The sequence below is a fragment of the Anoplophora glabripennis genome, unplaced genomic scaffold (genome assembly GCF_000390285.2).
Source record: "Anoplophora glabripennis isolate ALB-LARVAE unplaced genomic scaffold, Agla_2.0 scaffold111, whole genome shotgun sequence".
Lineage (NCBI taxonomy): Eukaryota > Metazoa > Arthropoda > Insecta > Coleoptera > Cerambycidae > Anoplophora > Anoplophora glabripennis.
Window position 1 is genome coordinate 702207 of NW_019416273.1, and position 19038 is coordinate 721244.

Consider the following 19038-nt stretch of genomic DNA (forward strand, 5'->3'; position numbering starts at 1 on the left):
AATATTCTTCGTTTCCGAGATACAGGGTGTTTAAATTTTAATTTCTTATTTATTTTTATTAATTATTTCAGAGTTTTAAAGATATTGACTCGAAATTTGATGGTTGCATTTTATTTAGAAATATTGACAGCAACCTAATAGATAATGTAAAGATAGAAATTAAAAATACTTGCAACAAATTGTTTTATTTTTTTCCCCTCAAAAATGGTGGATCGAAAAAAATTGAGGAGACCAATTTCATTCAGGATTGTTGACGGATTTCTAAAAAAATATCAAAACGGGAAAAAGTCAGTGGCGTTTCATTTTTTTAATTAAAAAAAAGGTTGTGTCATTCTCGCACGAACATCACTGGTGCAAGTAGAAATATTCAGATCACCCCAAAAAATGCACATTTATCCCTCCAAAGCGTTTTTCAAATATCGAGTCAATATTTTTAAGACTGAAATAATTAATAAAAATAAATAAAAAATTAGAATTTAAACACTGTATTTCGGAAACGAATCATATTTCGACCTACGTTTATATGGACTCTTTTTCACGAAATAACTTCGGCATCCACCCACTAAAATATTTTCCACTTATTTACAAATGCCCTGTATAATGCGTGATCCAATATAAATAATTTTTTGGTTTCTATTATTTGTTCAAAATTTATTGAAAGTACATTTGTTAAAAAAATATGTCGATGTAAGATATAGCTTTTAGAAAAAAAAAATAGTTTAAAAATAGCAAATGGTGTATTACACTTAATAAATATGAGTATAATAACACTTTTAGGGTGATATATAGTAGTAATCTAGTAACTACGTATTTCAAATATAAGGTCACCTTTTGTGAGAATTTTGAGCCCTTGATTCTACAAAAGGACCAGTTTTCACTATACTCAATTAATGTTGTTAAGGGAATAAAATGAAACTTATATTGACTTAAAATTCATTTTTTTTTTCGTAAGTAGGTAATATAAATCGTTGCAGTTTTAGTGTAAGAAAGTTTAATTTTTTACAAAATTTTTTTAACTATCTTTTAAGAGAAAGAAGAAAAGAGAGAGAGAGAAAGAGTCATGCAATTGTTTTATATATTCTTCCTACTCAAGAAAATCTTTTCTACAGGCTGTCTCCTAAAAAACGCCACAAGCCATAACTCCATCACTGATTTTAAAAAACAAAAAATTATGTGAAATGGCTCTAAAGACGTGAGCCTATTGGGGCATATTTATTATTATTTTTTTTTTTTGAAAAGCGATAGTCAACTTTTATGGCAATATATGTTTTATTTATTTATTATTGTGCAGAATTCCATTCTGAATTCAACGATGTATACAGGGTATAGCAAAAGTACCGGAATGGCAGAATAATTCGGCGGGAGAGCATTTTAGAGAAAAATGTTAAATACAAAAGTTTCAGGATTTCTCCCTGGCTATCCGATGGTGACCTTGACATTGACCTTGACCTTAAAGATCATTTCAAGGTCAAATGTGATTTTTCCAATGGAGAAATCCTGAAACTTTTGTATTTAACATTTTTTTCAAAAATGCTCTCCCGCCGAGTTATTTTGCCGTTCCGTACTTTTGTTAGTTTGACCTTGTGGAGGCCCCAAGGTCAAAAGGAAGGTGTCACTCAAGGTCATATCTGAACATAAAATTTTTTGCTTTGTTCATTTCTGGGGTCGAAAGTATAGGGTCCCATTTGAAAAATCACATTTGACCTTGAAATGATCGTCAAGGTCAACAGTTATAACACATTACCGAATGATTATTTTGTTGGAAGAAAAATATCCACGTTAAATTGCATAAGTATTTTAAATTAACATCACTTATTATTTATTTATTTTTTTCTCAACAAATATTTGAGAAATATATCGACATGGTAAATATTTCCCTAAAACTATCGGAAAACCTGTGAAGAAAGTTTTTGTAGCAGTTGTAACGAACGTGTTTGGACCTGTTACTAACCGTATTTAAGAGAAAATATTTATTTGTAAATTTGATATATTTTTGTATTAAAACGATGCTTAGAAGGTCCAGTCAAAATTCAAGCTACAACTCTTCTTTCATATGATTTTTTAGCGTTGTTTCTAATAGAAATGAATGTATTATTACAGTATACAGCCTCTGAGGTAGACATTCTAAATCTAATAATGTGTAAAAACCAACGTAATAGACTTATTTAAAAACTTGTTTGTATCAGGTATTATAATTGTGTATGTATAGTGATTATTTAAATCATAAAAAAGAAAATATAGATATTTATAAAGTACCTCTTTTATGTTAGTCTTAAGTTATAGATGTCAATGTTGTACATAATTGCATTAAAGTCATATTTATAGACTTATAATCAGTGTTTCATTCACAATATTAAAAAAATCCAAAAATGATCCTCGCTCTAGCAAAAAAAAATATTTTTTTGCTAATAAAAAAACTTGGGTTATTAAAAAAGTTTATTATATAATAAATAGAAATAAATTAACTAAAAATAAATACTAAAACATAAATAAAAAAACACTAAATCTAAAAAGGCACATGACGGAAGTCTCAATTTTCCCCGAATAAGGTACCAGAGCAAAACTATCCTCAAATAAATATTTTCCCAAGATTAGCTACACCTTCCCTAAACTAAAAGTCATGTTCTTGCTATTGGTTGGCTTTGGAACGAGATCAAATCACGAAGTTTGCACTGGAGGAGGTTTTAACATCGATCGGGCAGCGGTGGCTAGTTGCCTCGATACGACCGAAGCTATGTGAGCACTTCTCTTCCAAATATATTCTCTAGTTTTGTCGTGATTATCGGGACTATCCACTCGAACCTGTAACCGAAAAAAAATAATAATGTGGACGCCTTTGGGTGCAGTATCTCAAAAACAAAAGTCCATGGAAAAAATCGTCACGTTTCCTTCATTTTCTACCAAGTAACTTACTTGTTTTGGTTGTAACACCCTAATAGAATGCAACGTAGCAGCACCGCCATGAACGATCCTCAAATTTAGCCTTCCGTACATCTCTTCAGTGGTAGCCGTTGCACTTTTCAGTTCTCTTCTAGCACCTTTTCCTACCTAAAATAGAATTCAATAATAACGTCTGTAAGAATCGATTAAAGGGCATTTTCCCCACCTCTCTCTCCACCCTTAAAGTGAGGGGCCCCAGAATGAAATTAGTCTTCACAGTGGTGTGATCCGACATCATATTCACGTTGACATCGCCGTCCCTTTTGATAGAGCTGAGCCCAAATAGGGTCGCTCTAGCCTTTTGCTTGTTCTTGTTATTGCTCTGCTTAGTTTTGTTGTTAGTGTTTTTGTTGCTGGTGTTCTTGTTATTGTTGATACCGTTCCTTATCGTATTTTTCTTCTTTTTGTTGGTCTGTTTGACAGGTGTGGCCCTGTTTTGGGAAATGGGAAGTACAGAGTTTTTGGCGGCCTGTTCTTCGGGCTTTGGGCCGTTTTTGGAAATTAGGATGAACGCTGGTTCCCTGCTTTCGCTTTCTGAAGAAGAAACAATTGTAGCAGCATGTACATACATTCTTATAACGTGGAAATCTTCTTGAACCTTTTATCTAATATTAAAATATATTTATTTTCTTGGGAATTGGGTTCTGGTGTGATAGTCGGTTAAAAAAAGGATAAAAGAAACAGCAGTTATTTCTTTCTTGACGTTTCATTCCTGATCAGGAACTTTTTCAAAAGGCTTTTATTGTTATTGTTAATTAAATAAAACCTAAACAACCATTTTCCATAGAATAAATTTTTAAAAACTATGCATCAGTCATCGTATATTGGACAAATTCTCACAATATAATATTGTGTATATTGTGAAAATTTGTCCAATATACGATGACTGATGCTTAGTTTTTAAAAAATTATTTTACGGAAAATGGTTGTTTAGGTTTTATTTAATTAACAATAACAATTTTAACAATAAAAGCCTTTAGAAAAAGTTCCTGATCAGGAACGAAATGTCAAGAAAGAAATAGCTGCTGTTTCTTTTATCCTTTTTTTAACCGACTATCACACCAGAACCCAATTCCCAAGAAAATAAATATATTTTAATATTACATTCTTATATTTCTTTATTTATACAGTTAGGTGTACCACTTAAGATGAATTCTACATCTTATTGTTCAATTACGGATATATTATGACACAATGTTTCTCTATCAAAAGAGAGTAGAACAGAAAAGTAAAAAATTCGAGGCTGCAAAATTACTTCAAAACTGTATACCAAAAATTATTTTTCTGAGACTGCTCTGAAATATTAAAAATTGTTGAAAGTAGGAGTAAAAATTTACTCTAAATTAATTGGATGTAAATAGTTGAAATATGATCAGATTTTAGATGGCCTATACTGGGTGTCCGAAAAAGAATTTTACATACGTCAGTAGTGGGTTCCGAGGCACAAACAGGAATAATTTAGCCATTTTCATTTAGAGGTCTGTATAGCAAATAGGCAACCAGCAATACATTTTTATAGATTTTATTACACAGTTTGTCTAAATATGAATTAATGCGCGGATAACAGACTTTCCTCCATTGTAACGCAGATTTTCTATAGAATGGACTTAGTTTGAGACTCGAAGCACTTTTTCGTGTAAAGAAAAGTAATTTATGATGCCGCGTGTTCAAAAGCGGTAAATTACAAATTTCTTTACAACAAAAAGGAATTTGAGTTTCAAACTAACTCCATTTTACAGAAAATCTGCATTAGAATGGAGGAAAGTCTGTTATTTGTGTATTAATTCATATTTAGACTTGGACAAACTGTGTAATAAAATCTATAAAAATGTATTACTGGTTGCCTATTTGCTATAGAACCCTCTTAAGTAAAAAAGTTACCATAAAAAAGTATATAAAGATTACGTACGTACCTGTGGACCTGCCAGTATCATTTACTTCGTTAGAAGCCCTTGCTATCTGCAATTCTCCCATCTTATTGCTGACTTTATCAGAGCGTTTGTGGCCGTTTTTCCTGTTGGAGTTCTTCTTCTTGCCCTTCCCCTTATTTTTTACCTGGTTGTTGTTCTTTTGGTTGGAGGGCAGCTTTACGCGGACGGGATCGTAGGACTTGCCCAGGATCCTGTTTATGCGGCCGATTATGTTGTCCACGAATCTGTTGTACTTCGAGATGTATATGGCGGGCATTTTTGGGGAGCCGCCCTTTAGGGCACCTGATAGAGGCAATCGTTTTAAACTGTCGTGTTTTTTATTTTTTGGAACGCGCTTCAATCGGATTTTAGATATGCTGATTGCTGATAATTTGGTAGATAGAGACGCGTAATTGTTTGTGAAATTTTAGATACAGGATGCAAATAAATAAATGCGTTAAAATTAAGGACGTGTTCCCCGTTGAAAATTAAATTCTTGTAAGAAACATCTCTCTTACCATTAATTTCTTGGATAACTTTCATCAGTATACTATTTTAAACTGTTAAATAATTTATTTGAAACAAGTTCTACCCTTCTATTTTTTTCGTAAATGTAATAGATTTTGAGCAAAAACAATAAAATAGGTCATATTGTTATTATAATAAAAAAAACAAGAATTTATTTAAACTTTTGATCACAGGTAACAAAATACCGAACAAATAAAGAATAAATGCTCGTACAAGACCATAAACAAAATGAATATGTCATTTCGGGGTTCGTGTGATATTCAATAATCAAATTTGCACAAAAAATCATTCAAAATAACGGCAATAATATTGTAAATTCTTCACCACAGCCTACTACAAAATTTGAATTTTAATACCATCAGGGTGTGTATCGTAACGAAATATTTTTTACTCATAAATTATTACATCTACACAAAAATTTAATAAAACAAATTATTGAAATATGTTTTTAAATGATCATACTGGTGATAAAAAAAAGTTGCGCAAGTAATTGATTGTGGGGAGGGGGGGCTACGGTGTCGGGCTTCACGAAATCGGACCTTGGTGGCAAGATCTGATAAAATGAAACGAAAAAGTGTCTAGGTTTTGAAATTTTGACCTTTTTTTTAGAATCAAACCAAATTAGAAGTCGCAGATCGCGTGACCTTATCAAGTCGCAGATTGCGTGGCCTTTTTTTTTAGAATCAAAGCAGAACATGTTTAGGTTTTCATATCGGATTTTTTTAGAAAAAGGGTTTCCGTAGAGCTTGAAGCTCCGGGCCTCACCATAGTCCGGCCCTGCTTGTAGGGTTATTTACTTCTATCCCTTGCAACCAAAGAGGATAAAAAAATTGTCCCGTAAATGTCTTTTTGGTATATGTTATTTAATTTTTGTAACTTTCTCCATCTATCGGAGAAAAAATTAGAACTAAATTTTTCTCCTTTCTTTTGAATGGCCATAAATCCGCAAGAAAAGGGAGAATAGTAAAATATCTCGTGATAGACTGCTCCTAATTTTCGAGGAGTTTCTTTCTCAATTTCTCGCACTTATTGATTTACACCCCGTATAAAAAAGGAAAAAATAACCTCCTAAACGTTAAATTAACGGCATTCCAAATTATAATATCTAGTTTTATTCAAAAGATACAATGAATTTATCTAAAATCCACTGTTTATTAAGCACACACTAGATTAATTTAAAAATGCGCACATTAAGCCACACTACTTATTCAATCAGTACAAAAAATTATTCAAAACGTATAAAAAAGACTTTCCAAAGTTCAAAACGCGATGCGTTCATAATAAATGAAAATCTCCAATTTAAAAAAAAATCCTCTTTCCAAACCTTTATTAGATTCAGTTCCCTATTTTTTTTATTAAAAAAATACGTTGTCATTCAATAAAACTGAATCGCAGCTTAATAAGAGATCAAATTAGGATAAATCTACAGGGTGTTAATGTAAATAATAATCGAATCTAAAAAATTGCTTCCAATATACAGGGTGATTCAAAATTCAGTACAAAGAACTTAGGAGCGTATTTTTGAGGTTAAAATAAGACTTTTTTTCCTATAAATGTAGGTCCACAAATGCTTAGTTTTCGATATACATATAGGGTGTTAAATTTCTTTATTTGTTTTGATTTTTTACCCGGTACATTGATGTTTCGAATTAGTGCATTTATTTCCTTGTTTTAAGCAAAAAAAGGTATAATTGGTCGAAATCTCTAAGACCAACCAGAGATATTGGCTGATGAAGAGTTAAATGCACACCATATTTTCAAATTTTATTAACTATTAGGTACCGTTAAAATTTTTAAAATTTATTTTCACCATCTAATCAGTAATGCAATGATCGTAAATTTTAGCTCTTTAAATTTTTTCATATAACTAACCGTTTAGTCAGCAGTGATTTTCTCGAAAACGGTTAGTTGTATGAAAAAAATGTAGAGCTAAAATTCAAGATCATTACTGATTAGATGAAAATAAATTTTAAATTTTTTCATGGTACCTAACAGTTAATAAAATTTGAAAATATGGTGTGAATTTGACTTTTCATCAGCCAATATCTCGGAAACGGTTGGCCTGAGATTTCGACCAAGTTTACCTTTTTGCTTGAAATTGATAAGGGAATAAACGCACTAATACGAAACGTCAATGTACAAAGTAGCAAAAAAGTTAGGGCCAATTTAATTCAAGCTTGCTCTTATAGGTGGCGCCCTCTAAAAGCAGCGTAAAAACAATGACATATTTAAATTTAGCATCGTAAAAAAACCCCGTACCCCAAGTTTTATGCCAACATTCAAATTTGTTTGAAAATTATAAAATAGAAATAAAAAAACAATAAAAGAAAAGTACGCTCCTAAACCCTTTGTACTGAATTTTGAATCACCCTGTAGAAGAGATTTTTTTGAGGTTCTTGGTACTAAAGAGGAAGAATAAAAAATTTAAAATTTGCATTTAAATGGTGAAATATTATTATGATTTTAGGGTGGCCCAAAAAAAAACAAATATATTTTTTTTCGTGTCTTTTGTGAAAATATGTTAGTTTATCATGGTTTAAGAGCCTCCTCAAAAAATCAGCTCAAAAAATTTTTTTTTAGAGATCGCTCGAGATTTTTAAAAATTTCCAAAATCGTCAATAGAATTTAAAAAAAAAATTTTCTCGTTATTTTATCATTTTCTAGGTTGAAAAAAATCTCGATTCTGAAAATTTTAAATCGATATTTTTATTTCTAAAGGTAACTAACTCATAATTATTTTATATTTCAAAGTAGTGTACCTACCTAAAATGTTTTCGAGCTATCTCTTAAAATAAATATCAACGAACTAATAATTTTCTTATTGAATGTAATGAACAAAAAAACAGAACTAAATCACGAGACACTTAAATTTAAAAAAAAAATAAATATTTGATACAGTACGGTGGTANGTTGTATGAAAAAAATGTAGAGCTAAAATTCAAGATTATTACTGATTAGATGAAAATAAATTTTAAATTTTTTCATGGTACCTAACAGTTAATAAAATTTGAAAATATGGTGTGAATTTGACTTTTCATCAGCCAATATCTCGGAAACGGTTGGCCTGAGATTTCGACCAAGTTTACCTTTTTGCTTGAAATTGATAAGGGAATAAACGCACTAATACGAAACGTCAATGTACAAAGTAGCAAAAAAGTTAGGGCCAATTTAATTCAAGCTTGCTCTTATAGGTGGCGCCCTCTAAAAGCAGCGTAAAAACAATGACATATTTAAATTTAGCATCGTAAAAAAACCCCGTACCCCAAGTTTTATGCCAACATTCAAATTTGTTTGGAAATTATTCCGAAAAAATAAAAAAAGTACGCCCCTAAATTCTTTGTACTGAATTTTGAATCACCCTGTAGAAGATATTTTTTTGAGATTCTTGGTAATAAAGAAAAAAAACAAAAAATAATTTAAAATTTGCATTTAAATGGTCAAATATGGTTTTTAAATAATTACTATGATTTTAGGGAGGCCCAACAAAAAAAAATATTTTTTTTTCGTGTGTCAACTAATATTTTTTTTTATTGAATTTGATGAAAAAAATAATAGAAATAAATCACGAGACACTTACATTTTAAAAAATTAAAAAATTATAAATAATTGATACACAGTGCGGTAGTAAATTTTGCCTCGAGAAATTTTTTAAGTATCTCGTGATTTATTTCTATTCTTTTGTTCATCAAATTCAATAAAAAAATTATTAGTTCGTTGATATTTATTTTTAGAGATAGCTCGACAACATTTTAGCAGTGACTAAAAAGAATTTATAGTCACTGATTTTAGATACACTACATTGAAAGTTAAAATAATTATGACCTTTAGAAATTAAAAAATCGATATGAAATTTTCAGAATAGAAATTTTTTTCAACCTAGAAAATGATAAAGTAACGAGAAAAAAATTTAAAAAAGAAATTAAATTTTTGACGATTTTGGAAATTTTAAAAAATCTTGAGCGACCTCTAAAAAATTTTTTTTGAGCTGATTTTTTGAGGGGGCTCTTAAAATATGATAAACTAACATATTTTCACAAGAGACACGAAAAAAATATATTCGTTTTTTTGGGCCACCCAAATTGATTTTAATTAGTTTAAAATATATTTAAAAACTGATCAGGAACGAAACGTCATCTATTGTAAAAAAAGTTTTTAGTACTACTTTAAAATAACTGTTCCTAACACCAAATCCAATTGCTCAAAATCCAATTTCAAACAAAATTTTCAGTCTGGGCTGATCGACAGAGGGCGCTAGTGTTACTTTTACGGTGGCGCAGATATGTCCTAGTTTTTTATCGCATATCTGCATAAAAAATAATTTAAATACCCGCAACGAGCTTTATTTCCCAAATGCCCCGTATGGCGCCCATAAATAACGCGCGATGGGATCGATCATCGCTTGGTACTGCCTTGACGTTACTCATAACGGTACGGTCAAGGCGAAAAGGAAACGACAGGTCAGTGGCCACCGCGGGCGCGGGTCAGGGCCGCACTTTCTACAGGCCCACGGACCAGCAGCAGATGGCGAGGCGAAGAAGCTGAAGCCGGTAGTTATCCTTGATTCGTTCCCGAGACCGGCGAGAAATTAGAAAATATTTAAATAAATTGCTTTTCTCCACATTTAACGTTTCACTCTTTGCATGTAAAACAGGATAAATAAATTTTAATAAATACATACTTTGTACTCATGGAAACCGTTTGGGGGCAGGGGCGAGGGGGCAGCTGCCTCCAGAAGCCGATGATGGATGTGTCTTATATTTTATCAAAATTCTGCATCTTTCTCTGAATACATAGTTTTTCTTTATATCGTCTACGATTTACTCACGGACCTTTTAGTTAGAGCTAGCAGGAGACTATGTATTATATTTTAAACGTACCCCCTTTTGGATTTTGTGTTTACGCCGTCCATGCTTATACTATGTTAAAAGACATATCAGTGTTTTTTTTTCTACGGTTTTATTGTCGTAAAGGATATAAACATAAACCAGTACTTAAAGAAACATGGAAAATTAATGCTACAAACGGACATACTGAATGAAGAATGAAAGATTCGAAGAATACAGAATAAGGTGGCACCTTAATATAATGATAACAAAAAAAAATATAATTACAAAACGACTACACGAAAAAAAATCATTTGGAGAACCAAAATAATAAACAGGAATTGAATGTACATGATAGACTAAGTTCGGTGGGATTTGGTTATTTCGAAAACTGCGAGAAAAAAAAACTACCTGCACTTCCTGTAGTGATTATATAAAAAAAAAACAAACATAAAGAGTGCTTCTCAAAAAATTACAGTTTTGACGACTTCTAAAACCACTTTGTTGGGTGGAACAAGGACGTAGAAAAAAAATCTAATATCTATTCATTTTGGTGTAATAGATAAAACTTTTTAATTTTAACCATGAACCTCATTGAATTTGGCCCTCCTGACTCAGCTAATGCTTGAAAAAAAAAGATAGAAAGAAGAGTGCTTTTTTTACAAAGGGGAAAGGTGTTAAACATGTAATAGCTTAATTATTTATTCTTCTGTGAATAAGGACAACTTTGTGTTATAACGTCAATTTATATGGATAACGACGAAAATAAATGCTGTAGATATTTATAAGTTGCAATAAAGTGCAATATACAATTTTTTTATTTGAAACTGAAAGTTTAAGAAAAACTCGATAGTGAGAATTTTATTCTTTTTATTGAATTTATGGTGCCATAGGTAGTTCCTCAAGTTTAACAATGAAAATTTTTTCACGTTTGGTAAAAAACCACATCGAGAAGGTGCAGTATCTAGTGGCGTGGTCAGATTTTAAATAAAAAATCGCTAGCCAATTCTTGTCAAACTTGACACCGAAAAATTTTTTTTATAAAAAATGGGCTTTGAGAACTGAAAATTAATTCACACGGTATATGATGTAATAGATTTTTTGTAGCTTTACCTTTCATAAACCGGTCAATATAAAACCTGGATTTGAATTGTATTAATTGTTCTTATTTTTGATTTTAAATGAAACAAATTAATTTTTTGAATATTATGATGAAATTCCATAAAATCCTGTATTTCACATTTTAATAATTATTTATACTATGACGTTCAAACAATTTTATCGCATGCATCGTTCAAAGGGTCATTTTAGATGAAAAAACCGCGGAGTGCTATTAAGTTAGAGGGTGGAAATTGGAGATAGGGGTGAAAATGCACCCCTTTCAGTTTTTCAATTGTAGCTCGAAAACGAAGCAAAATTTCGCTATAGTTCATAGGAAAAATTATTTAGAGAATTGAATTTCCAATCGAAATGGCTTATTTAAAAAATTTAAACGGAAAAATTTATGCAAAAAATCGTTAATAAATTTGAAAAAAAGCAAAAAATTCGATTTTTTTTTATTTTATTAAAAAAGAGGTTATACAGTATTTTTAGATGAGAATTGACTGATATATGGCCGCTCAAACTTTTTCGATATTCGTCGCGTTTACTCTTATAAGTTTAAATTCTCTTTTTTTGCAAGAAAAGGAAGGAAATAAAACGTTCAAGGATTTTCATCACATGACTTGTTCGAAGGGTCATTGAAAATGAAAAAACCGTGGGTTGCTATTAAATTAGAGGATGGAAAGTGGAGACATGGGTGAAAATGCACCCCATTCAGTTTTTTAATTGTAGCACGAAAACGAAGCAAAATTTCGGCATAGTTAGTTCATGGGAAAACTTATGTAGAAAATTGAATTTCCCATCGAAATGGCTTATTTAAAAAATTTAAAAGAAAAATTTTATGTAAAAAATCGTTAAAAAACAATTTAAAAAAGTAAAAAATCAAGATTTTTTATTTTTTTACATTTTTACTCTAATTTTTTTTAGTAAAAGTAGTAAAAGAAAATTGCAGTATAAAAAACTAGATGAGATTCCCTTCAAAATGATGCGTTTTCAAATGTTTTTAATCGGTCAAACTTAAATATTTCTTAGATTTTAACATAAATTAGAATCAAAAAAATTAAAAAAATCCAAAAAATCTTATTTTTTGCTTAATTTAAATTGTTTATTAACGATTTTTTGCGTAAAATTTTCTTTTTAACTTTTTTAAATAAGCCATTTCGATGGGAAATTCAATTCTATAAATACTTTTTCCTATGAACTATAGCGAAATTTTGCTTCGTTTTTAAGTTACAATTAAAAAACTGAAAGGGGTGCATTTTCACCCCTACCTCCAATTTCCACCTTCTAATTTAATAGCACTCAGCGGTTTTTTCATCTACAATGACCATTTGAACGATTCATATAATAAAATATCTTGAACGTCGTCATAGTTCATTTTAAAATCCTATAATCAATAGCCTAAATGCCCAAGTAATTTATCATTATTATTTATAACCTTACAGGTTTAAAAATTCAAGTTTTGAAATGACATCAGCATTCCTCACTTTTCGGCGTAGATATGCCCACCTTGACCTTAAAAACGATTGAAAGTAATTTTATCAAAGTTTTAAGTAATTTAAAAAAAAAAGAGTGAAAAAAAGTTTCTCTACGTTATTGAATTAAAATTTTTAAGTTATTTGTTTACTCTCAGCTCCTTAAAACTGTAGATTTATGCAATGTTGTTATCTATAAAAAAGTGGCAATGTAAATATGTAATTTATTTTAAAATTTGTTTTCAAATAAAGTCAGAAAAAAATAAAACGATTTTGCAAAATTTCGGTTTTTCGGGTTTCGCGACAACAGCAGACTTTGCAGTTAATACTTTGTATTGCTGAAATCTCAAATCATCGTGAGATATAACATTTGTGCATTTGTAATTCGATTTAGATGTTTAGAGCAACACTGTACAAAAATAAAGTTTTGGGTCAAACAATGAGACACAGTTTTTTTTTGTATTTTTTTCCGTAGAATGGTGTAATCAGTTTTTGATTTTGTTTTAATTTAAACAAATTACTAACAATAACAATTCATTGTTGCGTCATTTTTTATTTTTTTGCATTTTTGAGCATGGTTTTCTACTGTGATTCCAGATTTTTTATTTCACCAAAAAGTATATGTTGAAACGAAAAAAATGATCGCCGGCAGAACTCTGTACGATGATTTTTCTAAGTAGAATTTTTCTTTGAAAAAAAAGTGTTTCAAACCGGAAAGAACTAATATCTCGGAAACTTTTTGATTTTTTTATCTAAAAAAAATTGTGGTTATTTAAGACACAGAAAGGTATACTTTCACCAAGTTTCGTCAAAATTAAATTATTTTTGCGGAAATGAGAAATAAAAAACGAAAAATCGGAAAAAACCTGTTTCTCACATTTTTCTCGGAAATTTTGAGGTTATCTTAAAAAGTGTCCCCTGCAAAAGTTGTAGATTTTTGCATGGTCTACAACTTTTGTGTTAGATACTTTTTTGTTTGACGTCAACTTTCGTCAGAAATCCCAATGATACAATTTTTCACAACTTTTCAATCCCCGAAATCAACCCTCCGCCACCCCTGCTCACGCATTTATTTTTTTGGGTTTATTATAAGCCCTTTTACCTTTTCCATTTATAAAAGTCCAGGTAACAATTTTTTTTTTCTCCAAGTGTAATTTGGTTGGTCTAAATAAAAACTTTTATTACACAGACTATTATAAGCCATTTTTTACATTGTAAATTATAAAAAAGCTATCACTTCTGATACTATCGTATAATTATGACTATGACAATATTTTTATTGATCCATTTTTTTGTAACACACATATTTGGACATATCTCCTTAAAGGTAAACGTGTCACCGTAATCCTGCAAAATATACAGTGTATGCATTGTATTAAAAAAGCTACATTTGTGTATACATGTTTTGAAGTTTTGACATTCATTTATTTATTTTAGTGGGTCGAAAAAATATCCCAAAAATATGTATAACATATATTTTATCCAATATTCTTATAATAAACCCATCTGGGTGCCAAAAAAAAATAAACAAAAACGTTGTACGGTTCAACACAAGCGGCATTTTTAACGAGAACTGAATAAAATACTGTGATTAGTATATTTTAATTTCAAATTTAATCGAAGGGCGTTTTTTTAATTCTGAATTAATGATATCAACTTTATCGATGTAGGCCAGCCGAGATCTTTACGAAAATCTTCAAGCGCCGACCCACTTCGCGCCCCTCCCACTCACTTTCTCTTTCCCTCGGCATTTTTTCGGAGAAAACCATTTGCCCCCTTCGGCGCCCGGACTCGGATGCGTTCCCACCTTGCCCTTAATTCTATCTGGCGCGTCGCGGTGTGAACGGCCTCTAACAGGTTCCAAGGAACAAGGTCACTGGGTGACCCACTTGCGTTCAACTGTTTACAAGACGTGCGTGGCCTACTATGCGATTGAGATTTTCCGGCCGCGTCGCGCATTCCGCCATTTGAGTTTCATTCAATTCGAATCGAACGCTCTTTAACCGCGAGGTATTCGCCGTTTGATGAGATGATGAATTATTTACGCCGGACTAAGTGGATCTTTCAGGGTGAAGACGTTTCACTTTTGTACTTTTTTTTTGTGGTTTGGAAAGTCTCTTCTCGCTTTTGCTTAGTTTATTTTTGTTCCGTTCGCGTAGTGTGGCTTAAGGCGTTAGCGGGAAAACATCTCAGAACTATATTTTTGTCGGGTTTTCATGCATGTTTCCAATGACGAAAGGCAAAAATATTCTACTGCTAAAATATGTCCTAGCGTGCTTTCCCCCAAAATGTAAGCGCTACTGTGATTGAGAAGAAAACTGTAAACGCGACAAGAAGCCTTTCAATTTTCTGCTCAATCGTGTTTTACTGAATATTGTGTTTTTTTCGTGAAATACCCAATTTAGTCGAGTTAAATGTCTGTCAAAGATGCAGTCGAATGTCATGCTGTTAAGCCAAAACTACTGTGAGGATGTACCAAAATGATGATCACCAAAATACATTTTGAACTACGATTCTGAACATCGATTTTTTTTTACGAAGCTTTAAAGTGTCACACTTGCAAATCTATCTGCTGTATCTTTGCTTCAATATTTAAAGAATGTTTATGGATTTATAAATTACGTTTAAGCATAATGCACAGGGTGGACCAAATTGGATGGGTTTTGGGATTTTTTGAGAAAATAGCAATTTTGACTAAATAAATCCTGTATCTCGGTTACTAAAAATAGAATTGAAACGCAGCGAAAATTTTCTCAAGGTGTTTCTTAAGTAGAAGACAGTATACAGAGTGAACTAGAATAAATGGTTGGGCGCCATTACAGGAAAACGGAAATAATTTCGCCGTAGGAAACAAGATATTTTTTATGTTTAAATGGTGAGCATTGAAAGTATCTTGTTCTCCACGATAATGCTGATAAAATCAGTAACAGACTTGATGGAACCTGTGCTTTTCTCTGTATTTTATGTCTTTTGAACGGGAATCGATATCGAGAAACTTTTTTAATAAAAACTATTGAGAAAAATAAGAACATGTGTGAAATTTTGAAAAATAATTTCGATGGTGTCACAGTCCTTATAGCGGCAAACTTACCAAAATATACAGGGTGTTCCTAAATAAGTGTCGCAACGGAAAACTGTAAATTCCTATTGAAAAACGAAACATTCTTCTCCTCTTCCATTTTTCTCATCGGGCTTTCGTTTTCGAGATACGCGGTGTCAAAACTTTCATTTTAAAAAATTTTTTTGACAATATCTTAGGAACTGTTTGAACTACAGGACTGAGTTTTTGTACAAGCGTTATTGAACGTGCCAGTGGTGGAGATTTTAAGGTATCATAAGGGTTTTCCCCCTAATTTTTGCGCCACTGGAAAAATTGACGTTTGACAGCAAATTCTGAAGCGCCAGTGAATTTTACACAAAAAGAGTTCTCTTGGTTCATTGCTCTAAAGTCAACCGTTTTCAAGAAAAATGACTTTATAAACAAAAACGAAAATTTTGCTAACGTTTCGAAAATCTTATGTAATTCAAAAGATAGATAGTAATAATTAACAATTTTAACGAAATTTAACAACATTTGCAACAAGTAGCTATTAATAGTGGTAATGTGTGTACAAAAGCTCAGTCCTGTAGTTCATACGGTTCCTAAGATATTGGCAAAAATCTGAAAAAAAGTTTTGACACCGTGTATCTTGAAAACGAAAGCCCGGAGAGAAAAATGGAAGAGGAAAAATATGTTTCTCTTTTCAACAGTTTTCCGTTGCGACACTTATTTAGGAACACCCTGTATAATACTTATATTATCATGAGACAAAATTTCCGCTTGCGGTTTTCTATTTGTTTTTTCCATGTTCCTGCAATGGTGGGCAACCAACAGTTTTGAGTCACTCTGTTTGCACGGTGATCACACGGAATGAAATATTCCCAAATCCCACAGAATTTGGTTCACAAATTGAGCCAACATTGACACTTTTGGGAAGTTTTTCGTATTTTCCGAGAAGATAGACAAAAAATAGGTCAAATGTTTATTTTTTCGAGATGTGAGTGTAACTTTATTTTTCGTCAATATTTTTGTAAATTTTTCAGTCTTTTTTGTTCAGCATTTTTGCGTAATACAAATAAATATGCCATATTATATAAAAATGTAAAAAAAATCAAGGCACACTTAATTGTATTAATTGAACAATTGAATTATGATAAAATCATGTTTTATGTCTTCAGGATGTTAATGCTCTGCGATTTTACATCATAAATTAAAAAAAAAATCCTGCAAACTTGTGTCCAAAAACACTTCGTACCAAAGTTGAAAATTAAAAAAAAAAATCACATTTATTTAAATATCTCTTAAGATGTTTGACATAGATTAACGAAAATTGGACGAATGATTTGAGTTATGGTGGGCAAAAATTTACTTAGTTGTTACAGAAATTTCTCAACCAGTAGCAGATATATTGAGAATCATCGCCATTAAGAATCCGAACATTTCTGCGCTATTGTATGAATATTTTGGAAATTGAATAAGTACATTTCATTTCGGTTGGTATTTCTTAGAAAAACGATATGTTTAATTTCTATCGAAAAATGAGTTATTTCTATATTTTAAATTTAAAAAATAAGCACACGGCATATTTGAATAAATCGAAAGTAACTCCGATGGCTCTTTATTCGAATTAAATGAAAGATAACTGGGTGATTCACAACTTGTCCGAAAATAGATGGGACATGGAAAATGGAGTCAATGTCGTAAAAAAATTATTTTTTGTAAAATCCTTAGTTTCCGGGAAAAAAATATTGAAGTTGTAGTATTTTCAACCCCTATATTGCTGGGCTACTCTTCCTACACGTGGCCAGACGATTCCGAATACTGAAATCCGATTTTAGTGTTATGTTTTTTTTTTCGATAGTGTTTACATTAGTTTTTCAAGTGTCAAAAATGGCTCACGTGTCAAGCTCAATGGCTCAAGTGTCAACTTGGGTTGATGGATATCGTCTTCATTTATGATGAAGCAAGACAATATTTGTGTTATGGTGAAGTAAGACAACATTTGTGTTAGTTCGTAGAATCTGGGTACGACGGGCCCAAATGTCTTTATACGTCGGTGGGCAAAATTTTTGACAGTTATTGAAACATCAGATACCTATGTCAAATTATTTTATTAATTAAAACCATAAATTAATTTTATTAATTAATAATAACAATAACGGCAAAAGCAGTTGAATTTGCTGATATAAAATATGTAGATGTTATAAAATTTTATTTATGTATTTCTTTCGTTGGGAAAGACATTCTTTCAATCTTTTGTCCGTTCATTTTGTATTGCATTTTGCCGCCGTGCCGGTCGCCGACTGCATCCTTTGACTTGAGCAAGGTCAGGTTTTACAGTGGACCAGTTTCCAGTACCGTGTCGAAATGTATTTTTAAATCATTTCGAACTGCCCCTTTCAATTTTTTTTACAAAATTGTATTTGTAGGTGTCCCCTGTACAATCAAAATTTTTTTTTGGATAAGTTTTGAATCACCCTGTATTTTTTCTTATAAATGTCAACCGAATTTAAACGTATTTATTCAATTTCAAAAATATTCAGTAGCATCGAAATTAGATGATTCTTAATGACAGTGTTTCCTAGTATTTCCGCCACTGATTGGCAGATATAAGTACAACTTTTTGCACATAATCCCAGTTACGCCATTGGCTCAAGTTTCAACAATCTACGCCAAGCATTTTAAGAAATCTTTAAATAAATGTGACATATTTCTTTAATTTGAACACCCAGTATCTCGAAATCGAAGCGTTTCCGAATACACAAATTTATTATTATCGATTTGTAACGTAGAATCGACAATTAAAGTTTGGAGGAATATAATATTAACACCCTGTATACTTTGTGCCAGTACGTTGCATTATTTAGGAGAATTTCCCTCAAATTTCAAAAATCGGAAATTATGTAAAACGTTCCTTTAAAAAATAATAATAAATTTGGATTACTGTTAAGTTAAGTTACAGAAAAACATCGCGTACACCACTGGATTCTACGCAGAGAAACTGAATAAAGAATATGAATTAAAAAAAAGGATTTTGCTTTTGAAGTTATTCGACATCACAACAAAAGGCCAAAAATGATTAAACACCCTGTGTCTCTTAAAAGAATCGAGATATCGAGTTCAAGCTTCTCGAAAAGACAGAGGCATCTCAATTATGTCTAGTCGATCTCCTCTGGGAGCACAAAAAATTTCCTAAAAGTGAGAATTTCTCACTTTGTACA

At 31.3% G+C, this 19038-nt stretch overlaps 1 protein-coding gene across 2 annotated transcripts in view; it reads right to left on the reverse strand.

The window, feature by feature from the left end:
* Nucleotides 1–2473: 2473 nt before the first annotated feature.
* Nucleotides 2474–19038, reverse strand: part of LOC108903928 (acidic repeat-containing protein-like) — a 31823-nt gene continuing 15258 nt past the window's right edge. For both annotated transcript variants that reach the window (XM_018706276.1, XM_023457354.1), the window contains exons 5-8: nt 4854–5153; nt 3107–3474; nt 2914–3048; nt 2474–2802 (exon numbers count right to left, since the gene is read on the reverse strand). In XM_018706276.1, coding sequence (XP_018561792.1) covers nt 2659–2802; nt 2914–3048; nt 3107–3474; nt 4854–5153 — 947 coding nt within the window. In that variant the 3' untranslated portion in view covers nt 2474–2658. The remainder of the gene's footprint in view (nt 2803–2913; nt 3049–3106; nt 3475–4853; nt 5154–19038) is intronic.